The sequence below is a fragment of the Rhinatrema bivittatum genome, unplaced genomic scaffold (assembly GCF_901001135.1).
Source record: "Rhinatrema bivittatum unplaced genomic scaffold, aRhiBiv1.1, whole genome shotgun sequence".
NCBI classification, from domain to species: domain Eukaryota; kingdom Metazoa; phylum Chordata; class Amphibia; order Gymnophiona; family Rhinatrematidae; genus Rhinatrema; species Rhinatrema bivittatum.
The window spans coordinates 98,993-116,417 of record NW_021820761.1 but is presented as its reverse complement, the minus strand read 5'-3'; the positions used below and the strand labels follow the sequence as shown (position 1 = coordinate 116,417).

Sequence of the window (17,425 nt, the reverse complement as noted above, 5' to 3'; positions counted from 1 at the left end):
TTATTTTCCTTTTTTTTTTTACTCTTCGGGACCTCCGACTTAATATCAACCATGATATTAAGTCGGAGGGTGCACAGAAAAGCAGTAAACCTTTCCCGGTGCCGGAAGAAATTAGCGCCTACCTTTGGGTAGGCACTAATTTCTGAAAGTAAAATGTGCGGCTTGGCTGCACATTTTACTTTCTGAATCGCACGTGAATACCTAATAGGGCCATCAATATGCATTTGTATGTTGAGCACACTATTAGGTTCGGCGGGTTGGACGCGCGTTTTCCACCCCTTACTGAATAAGGGGTAAGGGAAAACACGCGTCCAATGACAGGTTAACAGTGCACTTCCGTCGGCGCACACTGTACTGTATCGGCCTGAATGTGGGCACACCATGTATAGGGGATTGACAATAGCATCACAGATGCTTTGTCCCAAGCTAAATGGGATGTTCCGCATGCAGATTCCTGAGGCAGACAAAGCCGGGATTCCAGTCCCAGAATCAGGATGATTGGACTGCACCCACCAAAGACCTTCTCCAGAGATTGGTAGCTCTAGCTACTTGGGCAGCAAACCATATGGATTATGAGCTCATGCATAACTTCTTAGCCGGTCACGGATGGAACTGGTCTAATAGTAACAGTATTTACTATAAAATTTAAAAACGATCTCTAAGATAACGTCTGAATCTCAGAAAAAACATCTTTCTGATGTTACTTCTACTATAAAAACTGTTTTTAGAATAAGAAATTTAATTGAAGCTTCATTGGTTGATTGGAGCAGATACTAAAGCTTTTTATACCAAATTTAAATTCCATTGAGGTATAAACTGCTCTAAAATGGTGTATGAAATCTTTTTAGTCCTCTCAGGAAATGAGACATCTGGAGGGACTACCACTGAGATCCCCCCTTGACTCTAGCTATGTAAAATGAAATTGCTACTATTTGCTCCTTGAAAGAATTGAATACTAAGCTTTTTTCTAAAAATTTTTTTGGAGGGGATTTAAAATATTTAAAGATTTCTGCATGCCAAGGCGACACTAAAGATTTCTTATCAATCTGTCAAACACCATACATGTAAATATGCTAATGATTTTTTTCTAGCCTTTAGTAGGGTTGAAATCATAGTGGGGAGAATAGCTTTTTTTTTTTTTTTTTAATTAATCTTGACCTCTCAAGATCCATGCTGTAAAACAGAATGGAAATGGGTCATCCATTAATATTGGCCTCTGTTGCAGGAGTCCTCTGACCCTGATAACTGTAGAGTTAGATCTCATTCATTAGATCTGCATACACAGTCCTTCTTGGTGAATCTGGCACCATTAGTACTACTTATGTTTTCTCCTCCTCTATTTTCTTAGATCATGTCCTATCAATGGCCATGATGGTAAAGACACATTAATTCCCTTTTTAGCTATAATTGTACTAATATATCTATTCCTTTGCTGCCGTATTCTTTGCGACTGGCTGTAAAAACGTTTGACCTTGGTGTTTTTGTGAGTTACCATTAGATTATCTGTGGGGTGCTCTATTTTACTATCTTTTGAAACATTTCCCCCTATTGCGTTCCCACTCACCTGAATCAGGAAGATTTCTGCTGAGAAAACTTGGCTTGTATGTTTTCTTGTCCAGTAATGTGTAGTGCAGATATCTGTTGTAAATTTCTTTCTGCCAGGGAAACACAAAGATTTGTCTCCTCTGGTATTTCCTGACTCAGCGTTCCTCCTTGTTTATATATGCCACCACTGTGGCATTGTCGCCGTAGAAGTTTCACAGCTTTCCTTTCAGAAGTGGAAGAAAGTGGTATAATGCTAATCTTATTGCTCTGGTCTCTAATCTGTTGGCTGACCATATGTGGTTACTACTATCTATGAACGTGGTTCTAGACTGATCGTTTTGTAGGTTTAGGGAGGAGTTGACCCTTGTCATTTTGAGATTGTTGCGACCAATGCAACAGAGAAGGCTTGTAGAGACTACATGGGGGGGCTCTAGATCATAGAACTAAATCTACGGTTGCTGCCATTTTTCCTAGCAATTGAAAGCAGTTTCCTAGTTCTTGGGGATCCTTTAATATTGAATTTCTTGTTCAATCATCTTTGTTACTATTTCGAAGTTAGATATATGCACCCCTCTCTGGTACTGCATTGTGCACTAAGATATTCTATTGTTACGGGAGAAGATTGCTTTTTACAAAATTGACTATCCAGCCTAAACTTTCTAATATTTTTACTATTATACTGGAAACTGATTCCTTCTGGAAAGATATGGCTTTGATCAACCAACTATCCAGATATAGGTGTTCTATTATGCCTTCCTTTCTTAGAAATGCTGCTTCAAAACTGCATTATTTTGTTTAATGCTCTTGGAGCAGTTGCTAACTCAAAAGGAGTGCTCTGAACTGAAAAGAGTTCCCAGTTATACAAAAATGAAGATATTTCTGATGGGTTTTCTTTGCTGGAATGTGAAAATATGCTTCTGGGTAAGTCTAGAGATGTTAAAAACTCTCCTTTTGTTCTGACATTATAACATTACTCTTTAAAATCCAGAATTGATCTGGATGAACCATACTTTTTGGTATCACAAATATATGGAATAACATCCTTGTCTTTGTTCTCAACTCTGAACTGGACATATCTATCTGCATAATAATAATTCTACTATGGTTCACACTTCTGCTTTCTTTACTGGTGTCAAACATGGGCCCACCAATGCCACCATAGCCCTCACCGAGTGAGCTTTAACTCAGCCTCCCTGCTGAAGGCCTGATTGCGCATAGCAGAATGAGATGGAGTCTGCTAGTCAGTTGGATATGGTCTGTTTACCCACCGCAACCCCATTCTATTATCATCAATAGAAATGATAAGGCACCAATTAAGGACATCCAGACGCTCCAAGCAGGGGTGCGAAGCAGGGAAGGGCGGAGGCCCGGGCACCAGTGTGGAGTCCGGTTGCACCAGCAGCTCGATACTCAGTGCTTTGAGCCCGCCGCCGATTGTAATCTACGGTCCAACTCCTCCTGAAATTCTCGGTAGTAAGGACTGCTGGAGGGGGGGGGCGAGGTCGTTGCCGGCACACCCTTGGAAGAATCTCGAAGAACACGGCGCCCAGCATCGTTGCTTGTAGGGAACGCCTCTGGCTACCGGGGCACCGGAGGATTGGGTGCCCTCCGGTGGCCAGTGAACGCTTCGATAGTGGCTCGGCAGCGGCTGATGCTGCTCCTGAACCGTGTCAGGACAGTGACCGGTGTTGATGCTTCCTGGGTTCCGTTTCCCAGCTCGGTACTATCCCCGGCACCGAGGACGATGACGACCCTGAGGTTAGGGGGAGGGAGACACCTCCGAGATCGTCGCCCTCTCCTCGATCCTTAGGGTTAGTCTGGAGAGCGGGACCGCCAGGGGAAGAAATGGAGGCAGTTCCCCGTGGGTCCTTGGGCTAGAGAAACAGACTCCGAAGTGGAGGGTTTTGGAGAGCCAAAAAGCATTTTATCCAGGTGCGCAAGACACCCTTTGGGGGTCATTTGATCGCACAAACCACACCCTCGGATGTCATACGAGGCCCCCAGGCAGAGGATACACACCTCATGCGGATCTGTGATGGACATGGTCCATGGGCACGGGGGGCCACCGTCGAAAACCTGACGCCATCGAAAAAGAGGCCGGCGCATGGTCGATGGAGACCAAAAAGTGGGAGTCGGGAATCGACCGTGAATAACGACGGCAAAAGCCAAGGGTACCTACCGGAGGAACTGAATGCGAAGGGTGAACTGACGCAGTAAAACCCCCCGAAAAAAACAGCAATAATGCTTTCAAGGGTTTGGAGCTCCACAACTGCGAGGCTACTGCACCACGGAAAAGAAGAGACTGAAGGGGGACCTCGCATAGACACGCGGATAGCAGCAGGCTGGGCATGCTCAGTCTGCTAGTCAAAGTTTCTAGAAACTTTGACAAAAGTTTTCCATGCCGGGCTCCATCTGATGATGTCACCCACATGTGAGGACTACCATCCTGCTTGTCCTAGAAGAATCGGTGGTTCAATACCTTGTAGGGCTCGACAGACTGCCAACCGTGCACGGTGTTCCAACTCCTCCTCAAATGCTTTCGAGAGGACAGCTTGACGCGGCGGAACCAAATCCCTGGAGCCCCAGGGGGTTTGGCGCCCACCACCAAAACCAGTGGAGACCGCCCAGGGCCTTCAGTCTTGATGGAGGGTGAAGCCTCCTCGGAACGGGGCCGCTTCAGGGGCAACTCAGATGGTGCTGATGCCTTCCCGAGCTTGGAGCCATGGGAAGATGGCGATGTTTTCTTGACTTCTCCCAATACTCGGCCTAGTCCTTCCCGGAATCGAGGGCGAACAGCGAAGATCCAGACCTGGAACGAGAAGAAATAGAAAGCTCACGATCCCCTGCGCCAGTTCCAGAGAACTTGGCAGTGGAGAAGACAACATGGGAGCAGGGGGCACAGACTCATGTCCCCGGCGCATTGATGCCGAAAGACTTTTTGGCACCTTAAAAGTTTATCCATCTTGTCGAGATGTGCGCAACGGCCCTTTGGCTTCATCTGGGCACAGAAAGCTCATCTCTGGACGTCTTACAATGCCCCTAGGCACAAGATACAGACTTCATGGGGGTCTGTGATGGACATGGTCTGGGGGCATCGGCGAAAACTGGACGATGCCATGGGAAAAAGAACCTGGTGCGTGGTCGATGGCCAGCGGATACTGAGAAACAGCCCCCATCGGTAATCAACCGCAAACAAAAACTCACCGCGATGCCTAGCCACTAACCCCGAAAGACAGAGGGACCCGGTGCAACCTGGAAAAATGGACAGAAATAGTTTTCCACAAATTTAACCATGAGCTCAACAGCAGTAATGTGAAAGCCTCACAGAAAAAGAGAGATTGAAGAGGGACCCCGCGTGGACGCTTGGATAGTGGCATGCTAGGCATGCTCAGTGTGCCAGTCAAAGTTCTAGAAACATTGACGCCTCCCGGGGCAACAGTTCAGTTCTCTGTAAACCGGTGCGATATGTATTCTATACAGGAACATCGGTATATAAAAATAAAAAATAAATAAATAAGTTTTCAATGCCAGGCTCCATCTAATGTCGTCACCCATGGTGAGGACTACCTTTCTGCTTGTACTAGGATAAGCAAGGGCTCGCTATTCAGAATGTCTTTCAGGTGCCTGGCCTAAAAAGCTACTAAGATTAAGTAGCTGAATTTTTTTCAAAAGATCTTCAAAGAATAAGTATTTCATAAGTTTAATAAAATCTGCTAACCATCAGTACATCTGCCATCAGCTGGAGGCAGAGAATACTGGCCTTATCCATTCTGCACTACTCAAGTAGTGATGTCACTGAAAAAGTCATGTACTTTGCCTCCATCAGCTGGAAGAGGGACATAACAATTTTTCTGGACTGGTGTAGCAGAAAGAAAAGAAATGAACTTTGTTTTAAATTTTTTATTTGGAGAGGGGAGGGGAAAGGTTAGAGTAATGCTGAAATAGTAGGGTGGTACTGGAGAAGTGTGGTTATTATTCTGGAGCTCCATATTTTATGTAGCAATTTTTTTTTGTTATACATTGTAACTGCTTGGATTTTAGAAAAAAAGCAGAATACCGATTAAATAAAAATATTTAAATTTGTACAAGCATACGTGTCCATATATTTACATGAAAATGACCAACTGTAAAAATGAAATATATCATGGAACATCAATGACCAACCATATAATTGTGCAGGAATTTTCATCTATCAATTTCTGAGCCATTCTATGTAAGCCTACTGTGAGGGGTTTTTCTTCTTTTTGACAAACAGGCTAAGGTTATCAAACTCCAGTGTCTAGATTTTTATCCTTAAATACCTTCAGCTGCACTGAAATTTTATTTATACATCATATGCTAAATCTGTGCATTTACATAGTACAATCTCATATCCAAATCTTGCAGGAATCCCCAAATACTAGGAGATGTGGAAGCATTGTACTCTACTTCCCTGAACATGCAACTCCACCACTGGCAATCTGCAGATCCACAGGTAGAGAGAAATCCTAGCTGTCTCAGGCTAGAAGGCCCTCCACATCTTTGAAATAATTTGTGATCCCATATTCTCTCACTTCTGGAATAAATCTTCTCACACAAATATCTATGACTTAAGTACCTGGTTCAGCACCAGACTGGTCTGTTGCAGCACAGTACAGTAGACAGGGCATTCTGGTTGAATAGGGTTCATTTAAACAGGATTAACTATTTCATTAACAAGAAGGTGCTTAAAAATACTGAATATAAAATTGCCAGCAATCTACAGCCATGCCACTGCTGCGTGCAAAATTTGTCACTGTTCTTGGCACCAAAATTTGTGCCCAATCTACAAAAGACCTTGCACAGTACTGTATTTCAAATATTCTTGAAGTTTTTTTAGGTTAGGAAAGAGAAGGCATCTTTATTCTAGCAGAAAAATGTGATTTTTAGTTCCCATCACATATGACAGTTATTCATAGCTCATGCAGTAAAAATCTGCCAGAGGGGATCCAGTTCCTTTACATTCAAATACTGCTAAAAGCTAAGTTGCTTACCTTGCCCACAGAAAAATATACAACTATTTATTAATCTTTAGTGTGAATAGTTTTTTAAAATAGCACAATAGCACAGAGTACAAGGGTTTGGCAGAAGATGGAATTTGGACATACCTGTTTTACCAACATCCTCTTTTTTTCTTCATTTTGCTCATCTCTGGCCTGCAGGTCTCTGTCGAACTGAGCCTTCATGGCCTGCATGTTCACCTCCAGGCGAAGCTTGGCATCTTCTGTGGCTTGAAGTTCATCCTCCAACTCCTCCAGTTGAGTCCTCATCTCTTCCACCTGCTGCTCCAAGGTTCGTTTTGATTTCTCCAGTTCATGGACCTTGGAATTTCAGTATAATAGTTGAGAACAAACAGCATATAGTTATAAAAAGATGAATTAGACATTCTTTTGACAATGCTCTGGTTTTGGTTGTATGCATTTTTACTATAGAAATAACAAGTACAGCATTATGTATCAGAATACTTGCTTGTAGGCTTTATCCAGATTAGCTTTGTAAAAGTCGAATTTATGTAATTAGATTATCGCCTCTCCTCACTCCCCATAACTGTTCTCTCCTCTCCTCCAAGAGACTCTGCTGCAACTATAATTTGACAGGGCTGCTGAGCCAGGAAGCCTCCTCAGATGTTAACCCTCCATTACCATTCAAAATCACTGATCATAGGAAGGGTGGCACGGACCATCCTTCCCTTGGAGAGGATATGATCAAACTCCATAATACACAGACAGAAGTCGTGAGCTCAGAACCTCTGGCAAGCAATTCAGGCAGCAAACTGCAGTCATCATGTTCTCAAGGCACATTTTAAGACCTGAATTGTATATGTACTTAGCCATGGCTTTATTATTAGCTGCAAGATCTCAGGTTACATATGCTGTTTTACCTCTTTACAAAGCACATGAAACCTGGAATATCCATGTCTCATTTCAGGTAGTCAATGTAATCACAGAAGCATATGGCACTTACATTCTTGCCCACGTCATCTTTGGAACTCATCAAGTCCTCCATTTCTGTACGTAGCTGTTTATTCAGCCTCTCAAACTCATCCCTAGCTTCCAAGGCTTCTTCCAGTGCTCGAGCCAGAGATAAACTTTTGGTCTCTTTTTCTCTGGCCTCTGCTTCTGCACGGTCTCGCTCGTCAGCATAGCGTGCAGAAATGTTCTTCTCTTCTGCCAGCATCTGAAGGTATCAGTAAAACAAACCTTTAATGATAGCTTAATAAATACCTCCTCCAAATATTCAAGAGCACAAGGAGGCCTCAGATGCATATGAGCATATATTTATAAATATAGGACATACAATATCTGACACTATGTTGTACTAGCCAACTTCACTATATTGAGTAGACACTAAAATGAAAGTTGCTTAATTTTAACAGATTTTCCCTAAGGACAGCAAGATATAAGTTCTCACAAGTGGGTGAAGTAATCTGATGGAACCTAGCTAATGAAGATTTTTTTCAAAACCTCTAGAAGCTTTTAGCATACTCTGATCATGTGTGCACCATCCTGCATCATGGGTGTCTTACAGGGCCCCTTCAGTTCTTAAAATAGCTAATATATAGGATTCAATTCCAAGGAGAGGAAGGCAGGTTCTGAGGACACATCCTGCTGTCCTCTAAGAACACCCATTGCAGGTAAGCAGCTTTCACTTTCTCCAAGAACAAGCAGTATGTGAATTCCTCACAGGTGGGGAATCCTTAGCTACAGGCTTCCTTCATCCAAAAAAGTGGGGAAAAAAAAAATATATTCAGACAAAAAAAAACCAACCCAGTGCCAATGGACAATGTTTTTTGTTTTTATGGTAACAAGCCATTTTATTTTCTCTCTTAAAAAGCAGCCAAGAACCAACATGCCCTTGGGGGGAGGGGGGGGGGGGGGAGATAAGCTGGATTTGAAACCTCAGACTCACCAAACCTACTTTGCACTGGCTGAATTCCACGTTGCAGCCTTGCAAATCTCCTCTATGAAGGCTGATCTCCATAGAGGAGATACCAACGCTGCCATAGCCCTAACATGCCCTTATAGAGTCAAACTTGCCTGGGCATAAAAGATGCAACTGCTATTCAGTTTGAAAGGGTACACTTGGTAATTGTAGTTCCAGGTTTTTCGGGGTCCAAAGAAACAATTAGAGCTTCAGATAAAAAGCTAAAGCTTTTTTACCATCCACTATACAAGGCTAGTTTATCCTTGTAGACATATGGCCTAGGGAAAAAATGTCAGAAGGATGATTAGTTAAGATGGAAGTCCTATACTGCCTTAGGCAAGCTTAGGATGTGTAATTAGCACCTCCGTATTTAAAAAAAAACAAACAAAAACAAAACCATGGTATCAGGGAGAGAAATCACTATGGCCAAGAATTCACAGACTTGAGCTGAAATGACTATCAAAAATATGATCTTCCAGGTCAAAGGGAACTTTCATCAACAGGGTGAGTATCAAACTGAGGCCCTAATGGGAAGTTTCAACTATCATAAGCCCCGCATGAACCTGATAACTAAAGGCTGTATAGAAAAGGTTTAACTTTTGCATGGTGGTAAGAACATAAGAAAGTGCCATGCTGGATCAGACCAAGGGTCCATCAAGCCCAGCATCCTGTTTCCAACAGAGGCCAAACCAGGCCACAAGAACCTGGCAAGTACCCAAACACCAAGACGACCCCATGCTACTGATGCAATTAATAGCAGTGGCTATTCCTTAAGTAAACTTGATTAATAGCAGTTAATGGACTTCTCCTCCAAGAACTTATCCAAACCTTTTTGGAATCCAGCTACACTAACTGCACTAACCACATCCTCTGGCAACAAATTCCAGAGTTTAATTGAGCGTTGAGTGAAAAATAATTTTCTCCGATTAGTCTTAAATGTGCTACTTGCTAACTTCATGGAATGCCCATAGTACTTCTATTATCCGAAAGTGTAAATAACTGATTCACATCTACTCATTCAAGACCTCTCATGATCTTAAAGACTTCAATCATATCCTCCCCTCAGTCATCTCTTCTCCAAGCTGAACAGTCTTAACCTCTTCAGCGTTTCCTCATAGGGAGCTGTTCCACCCCCTCTATCATTTTGGTTGCCCTTCTCTGTACCTTCTCCATCACAACTATATCTTTTTTGAGATGCGGTGACCAGAATTGTACACAGTATTCAAGGTGCGGTTTCACCATGGAGCGATACAGAGGCATTTTGACATTTTCCGTTTTATTAACCATTCCCTTCCTAATAATTCCTAACATTCTGTTTGCTTTTTTGACTGCTGCAGCACACTGAGCTGACTATTTCAAAGTATTATCCACTGTGCTGCCTAGATCTTTTTCCTGGGTGGTAGCTCCCTATATGGAACCTAACATTGTGTAACTACAGCAAGGGTTATTTTTCCTTACATGCAACACCTTTTACTTGTCCACATTAAATTTTATCTGCCATTTGGATGCCCAATATTCCAGTCTTGCAAGGTCCTCCTGTAATATATCACAATCCGCTTGTGATTTAACTACTCTGAATAATTTTGTATCTGCAAATTTGATAACCTCACTCGCCATATTCTTTTCCAGATCATTTATAAATATATTGAAAAGTACCAGGCCAACTACAGATCCTTGAGGCACTCCATTGTTTACCCTTTTCCACTGAGAAAATTGACCATTTAATCTTACTCTGTTTCCTGTCTTTTAACCAGTTTGTAATCCACGAAAGGACATTGCCTCCTTTCCCATGACTAATTTTCTTAGAAGCCTCTCATGAGGGACTTTGTCAAACGTCTTCTGAAAATCCAAATACACATCTACTGGTTCACCTTTATCCACGTTTATTAACCCCTTCAAAAAATTGAAGCAGATTTGTTAGGCAAGACTTCCCTTGAGTAAATCCATGTTAACTATGTTCCATTAAACCATGTCTTTCTATATGCTCTACGATTTTGATCTTTAGAATAGTTTCCACTATTTTTCCTGGCACTGAAGTCAGGCTCACTGGTCTATAGTTTCCCGGATCGCCCCTGGAGCCCTTTTTAAAAATTGGGGTTACATTGGCCACCCTCCAAGTCTTCAGGTAAAATGGATGATTTTAATGATAGGTTACAAATTTTAACAGATCAGAAATTTCATTTTTGAGTTCCTTCAGTACCCTAGGATGCATACCATCAGGTTCAGGTGATTTGCTACTCTTTAGTTTGTCAATCTGGCCTACTACATCTTCCAGGTTCACAGTGATTTGGTTCAGTTCGTCTGACTCATCACCCTTGAAAACCATTTCTGGAACTGGTATCTCCCCAACATCCTCATTAGTAAACATGGAAGCAAAGAATTCATTTAGTCTCTCTCCTATGGCCTTATCTTCCCTAAGAGCCCCTTTAACCCCTCTGTCATCTAATGAGTTTTTGCCTCTATGGCCAACTTCACTTCAAATTCACTCTTCAACTGCCTTATCAATGTTTTACACTTAACTTGACAGTGCTTATGCTTTATCCTATTTTCTTCAGATGGATCCTTCTTCCAATTTTGGAAGGATTTTTTTTTGGCTAAAATAGCCTCTTTCACCTCACCTTTTAACCATGCTGGTAATCATTTTGTCTTCCTTCCACCTTTCTTAATGTGTGGAATACATCTGGACTGTGCGTCAAGGATTGTATTTTTAAACAATGTCCATGCCTTTTGAACACAACCTTTGCAGCTGCACCTTTCCAAGCTCAAGAGCGCCCGCCACCAGGACAAGGATTCCCGAAGAGGTGGAGTGACTCAGATGCAAGCCCGGAGGCTCTGCGTGACCTGGCGCCACTGCAACCTCAAGGTCCATTGGGCTCTGCGCATGTGTAAACGTGCCAAGGGAGCGACATGGACAGCTGCGGCCATGTGGCCCAACAGCCTCAACATGTGCGGAGCTGAAACTTGCTCGCTCTGTTGGATCCCTGCCACTATGGACGCCAAGGTGATCACCCTGGATCAGGGCAGGAAGGCTTTTGCCTGAGATGTGTCTAGCAGGGCTCCTATGAAGTCCAATTAAGGTGACAGGTAGTTGACAAATCCTAGTGACTCCAACACCTGGATGGTCAAGCAAGAACCGAACTCCCCGGCCTGGGAGGTGCTCTTGATTAGCCAAACGTCCAAGTAAAGGAAAACATGCACTCCCAGTCTGCAGAGGTGCTCCCCCACCATGGCCAGACAGTTTGTAAAGACACATGGGGCTGACACTAGTCCGAATGGCAACAATCTGTACTGGAAGTGCTGTTTTCCCACCACAAATCTAAGATACTTCCTGTGACCAGGAAGATCTCGATGTGAGCGTATGAATCCTTTAAATCAAGGGATAATAGCTAGTCCCCTTTTTTCAGGAGGGGAATCAGGGTGCCTAGGGAAACCATCGAACCTTTATTTTTTGAGAAACCTGTTCAAAGCCCTTAGGGTCTAGGATGGGACGGTGTCCCCCTGTTCTCTTTGGAAACAGGAAGTAGCGGGAGTAGAATCCCTGCCCTCTTTGTCCTGGTGTGACAGGCTTGACCGCTCTGGCTGTTAAGAGGGCACAGAGCCCCAAAACATTGTACCTCCTGATATGCTATTGGCCTCCAAAACAGGTACGGGGGAAATTTGTCGGAACACCCAATGGGTTTAATTGGTACCTTTAACAGACAATGGACAAGACCCCCTGGTCCAATGTTATACTGGGTCACCAATCTGCAAAGAACCGTAGCCTGCCCCCGACTGGGGGGGTTCAGCATATCGGGGGGGTTCAGCATATCGGGTGCATTTCGCTGGCTTATACTCCGTATGATCCAGTCAAATCCCTATCCCAGGATTTGGCTGGGGAACCAGCTGGGGCTTGGGAGCTCTGTTGCCTGGAACAGTCCTGTGAGCTCACCCTCTGCGAACAGGAATGAGGGGCCGGAGGACAGTACTTCCTCTGGCAGTAGAAAGACTTCCTCTGACCCTGCCTTTCAGACCTCCTAGCTGATTAGGGCGGGTCTGAAGTGCTGGCAGACAGCTGTTGGAGGGTCTCATGGTGATCCCGCAATTGGGCCACTGTCCCCCTCATCTTACCCCCAAAGAGATTCTCTCCTGTGCACAGCAGATCAGCAAGTCTTTTCTGTACCTCTGGTCGGAGATCAGAGGCCCACAGACAAACCATTCTGCGGGCACAGATTCCTGCTGCAGAGACTCTCACTGCTATCTCAAAAACATTGCAGATAGAACAAACCTTGTGTTTTCCACACTCCAGACCTTGTCGCACCAGTGACGAGGGGGGTCTTGCTGCTGCTCAAGCAGTTGCTTGGCCACCTCTTGCACCTGCTTTCAGAGGTTGCGAGAGTATTGGCTCATGTAGAGCGGGTAAGAGGCAATGCGGGCAATAAGCATGACCCCTTGGAACACTTTTCTTCCAAAAGCATCCACTGCTCTATGATCCTTGCCCGGGGGCGCTGAGGGATGGGTCCAAGAGTGCTTGGCCTTCTTGAGAGTGGATTCGACCACTATCAATTGGTGTGACAGTTGACGCTTCTCGAATCCAGTAACCTGTTGGATGAGGTAAACCCCATCCGCCTTCCTGTTAACTGGAGGTAGTGTGAGGGGGCACTCCCATATTCTCAGCAGCAACTCCCTAAAGCTCTTGTGCACAGGGACCGCCAGGATCTCTTTAGGGGCCTCCACAAACTGGAGGATATCTAACATCTCATGCCTGGCATCCTCCTCAATCATTAACTGAAAAGAGATGGCCTCCGCCATTTCCCATACAAGATTTGTGAAGGTCAGGTCCTCTGGAGGAGACAGTTCCAAAGGGAGACCCTCCGAGTCTAAGTCTGCAGTTTCATCCCCCCAGGATTTATACAGGGCCTCATCTTCACCGTAGTCTACAGGGGATGGGGCCCCTGGGTGCTTGGCCTTTGTCCAGAGGTATGGGCATCAGTGGCACTGGTGCCGCCCTGGCAAAGCTGGACGGGTGACTGCAGGTCTTGGTGCTTCCTCCTTGGAGGAACTGGCAACAAGCATCGTATTTGGTTGAGGGAATCATCAGTGGCCCGCCAGGCATCAATGGATTATCAGGAACCAACACCAACTGGGTTGGTAACACATCAATAAGCACCGTTGAGCTGTTCCAACAGCGGGTCCAGCAGAGCGAGCGGTTCGATGCCCTGCAATGCCTGCTGGACCCTGTGCTCCAACTCCTCCTTGAAAGTTGCTGATGCCAAAACAGACAGAGGCACGAGGGGTGGCCAGATCTTCCTCAGAGCCACGAGGTGGATCAGCAACTGGCACAGGGACAGGTGGAGATCGATGTGGACCCCTGGCATCGATGGAAGTTGGACACTTCTTGGTGCATCACAGCAGGAGCCAGCACCTTCCTGAGCCCAGCACCTTGCTTTGAGGGAGACCGATACCGATGCCAATGCTTCCTTGGCTTCCCATGATGCTTGGCCCGGTCTTTCCCCAGTGCAGATGTCAATGACGATGAACCCATCCTCGACTTGGAAGAGACAGACAGTGTCCGATCCCCGGGGCCCCTATCCGCCGACAGTGTCGACAGAGCAGATGGCCCTGCTGATGACTCTGTTTATTGTTGCGGCTCCCAGGTCCATTGGTTCCAATGCCTCGGACTTTGACGCAAAGATTTTCTCCACCTTACTGAGCCGAACATGATGTCCTTAGGGGTCATCTGGGTGCACATGCTGCAACCCCGGACATCGTGCAATGCCCCCAGGCAGAGAACACACACCTTGTGAGGGTCCGTGATGGACATAGTCCTCAGACACTGGGGGCACCAATGGAAACCGGTCAAGGCCATGACGAATAAAAGAAAAAGGGTAAAAACAAAAGACTCACGGTGGGCGGTTGAGGCAGGCACCGAGGTACCGCTGCCATGGGAAGGGGAACGGAAGTGAAGAGAGACTTATTGAACTGCCGATAAACCTAACTGGGGAAACTAGAAAGAACCGAGAGGGACCCATGATCGGTGAATTTATACGAAAACTTGAAAAGGACGGTGAAAAGTTTGATATTTCAGAAAGTAACCCTTACAAGAATAGATCAGTCAAGCAAGTTATGTTCGTTGTAGGACCGAGGTTGCTTCCTTCTACCCACTGAATACTCTGCAGAATATTTTACCTAACTAGGGACTTTGTAATAAAAAATGAAAATAGTCTTAATATGGGAAGGGGAGGGGAAATCCTGTCTTAAAATACCTGATCAAATTTCTTCTGCTTCTTCTCCAGGTTTGAGACAATTTGGCGCTGGTGATCTAGATCCACCATTAGGTCATCCAGTTCTTGCTGCAAGCGGTTCTTTGTCTTTTCAAGCTTGTCATAGGCCAAGGCCTTCTCCTCTAGTTTCTGGTTCATAACTTCCATATCCTTCAGCAATTTCTTCTTGGCCTCCTCCAGCCCTTCAATCGTCCCCACATCATCATCCACTTTCTTCTTGGAATCAAGTAGCTGTAATGTACGTTAAAAAATAAACAGGATTAGATGTTAGCTTCTAAGAGAACAAACCAGAACACAATACAAGGGATAATAGCTTTTAAACACTTCTCATACTATGGATTAACTAAAAAATAAATTCATTTAAAATAAGAACATATGATGTACCATATTGGATCAGACCAGTGGACATTAGACCTCTAGCATTCTGTGTCAGTGGCTTCCTGCAGCTTTTCCCTCTAGTCTAGTTGCTATTTGGGTAATGTTAATATCAACTCGGGCCTTTGCTTTATTTAGTTCTTTTTCTGGGCCAGTCATGATTGTGAATTCCTGATCTTGGTCCTCTGAAGTTAATCATGTTTTCCTGTAATAGTTAAGTGATTTCTAGAAAATTATTTGCCTTGTTTGTCTCTCCAAACTAGATTGTGTTCTACGTATCTGGGAATTCCTAGTAAAGTTACAGAAATATTAAGTAGCACAGTAGTAGACTTGGTATTTCACATTTGAATTCCTTCAGAACTCTACAGCAAATACCATCAGGCCCTGGTGGTTTTCTACTATTTCGCCTGAAAATTTTCTATAGCACCCTTTTCATTTCCTCTGAATCTACAAAGAAGTTCCAATGAGGGTATCTCCCTATTTATTTATTTAAAATCTTTTCTATACCTTCATTAAGTTAAATATCATCACTGAAGATCAGAACTAACTTAGTTTTTCTGTTACTGCCTTATCCTTTTCGGATGCCCCTTTTAAACCCCAGCCTGGTCATCTAATGGTATGGCTTCCCAGACTTTTTTTTAAAATGTAGTTCTAAAAGTTTTTGCCTGTCTGGCAAGTTTCTGAAATTCTCTTTGCCTAGGGAGATCCAAGAAGGCATCAAGTTGTTGGTAGTCTGTTAGAAGGAGCTCAATTATGAGTGCTTGGTTCTCTCCATACTTTTTATAGTTATGGGTAAGTGTAAGGGGAAACACTGGGCTTACCTAAAGTGCATAACTAATCTCCTTTTAACTCAGGTGACTCAACAGTTTCATTGCCTGGTCTTTGGAGGGTGAACAATTGGGATCTAGGCTTGATGGCAGAGTATTTGCCAGTGGTGAGATGGCGATTTCAATAAATCCTGAACTTTATAACAGCTCAGTGATGCTGCATGGAGTTACACATTTGAATGCCAATGCAGTTGTGGGTGAAGAACATTTAATGCCCAACTGGTGGTGGACGTCTGTTCTGGTAGCTCTTCATTTGCTGTGGGAGTAATAGGGTGTCAGAATTGGACCCAGATCCGTTAGTGGTTCGATCAAGTTGAGTTACAACAAAGTCACTGGTTGAGAGGAAGAAATCCAGAGACTATTGATGGCAGCACTGGACTCATGTGTGATCATGGACAAGTAAACTGAAGAGGAGGCAGGAGAACTAAAGAGTGATCTAACAATTTCAGGTGGTGTCCCTGGATTCTCTAGGCTGCCATTACCTCCATGGAATAGTCACTTTCACATAGGATGGACAGAGTACTTGGTATAACTGATGAATTACAAGTTTAGGTCCAATGAAATAAGTACTTAGGTGGAAGAGGGAACAAACTGGATAATTTAAACCAGCAGATTGTGGGAATACAAAACTGCAAAGCTGTCTTAAGAATAAAATAACAGTGCATCAGAAGTGGAGGCTTTGTAAAATCAGAAAAGCTGTTTTGATGAGGAATAAATTGTTCAATCTGCAATGGTAACCCCCTGAAGGAATACTCAGTAGATACTTTCTGGAAATTCTTGCAGAGATTGTATCTCCTATTACAAAGGAATATTTTCCTCTAGCAAGGAAAGATCAACAGGGGAGAGAAGTGTGAAGCTGGACATTTCTTTGCATAGCATCTAAATTTAACTGAAATCCTGGAAGAGGACATGCCAATATGAATTTCAATGATTATCTTAGCATAACAAATAAACTGGATATGGATTGAACTAGTTTATTGGATTCTTTTGCTCTATAACATGATTGCAACTGGACAGGAAAATTGGTACTTACCTGCTAATTTTTGTTCCTGAAGTACCATGGATCAGTCCAGACAAGTGGGTTTATGCATCCTTACCAGCAGATGGAGGCAGAGAATAAAGCTTTGAGGCACTCCTACACAACTGAGAGTGCCACCTGCAGTCCCCTCAGTACTGACCTATACCCAAGCCAAGATGTGTAACTTAAACCCCAATAAAGCTTGGGCAAACAGAGCCTTAAGTTGGCCTCCTTGATTTAACACAAAGCACATACTAAACTATGTACATCTCTCATTAATCCAAACATATTACATATCAGCTCAGTAACATCCAGAAGTGAGGAAGTCTTTCGCAAAATGGGGATGGGTCTCTGATCCGTGGTACTTCAGGAACAAAAATTAGCAGGTACGAACCAAATTTCCTTTCCTGTTTGTACCCCGGATCAGTCCAGACAAGTGGGATATACCCAAGCCCCTC

The 17,425-nt window shown here is 44.0% G+C and overlaps 1 protein-coding gene across 1 annotated transcript in view; it reads right to left on the bottom strand.

The window, feature by feature from the left end:
* The window catches only part of LOC115082090 (myosin-10-like), a gene marked incomplete at its 5' end in the record, with an annotated part of 159,599 nt that overhangs the window by 46,077 nt on the left and 96,097 nt on the right, over nucleotides 1–17,425 (bottom strand). The window contains 3 exon segments of the mRNA XM_029586357.1: nucleotides 6,672–6,884; nucleotides 7,528–7,740; nucleotides 14,730–14,978. Of these exon segments, the coding sequence (XP_029442217.1) occupies nucleotides 6,672–6,884; nucleotides 7,528–7,740; nucleotides 14,730–14,978 (675 nt within the window).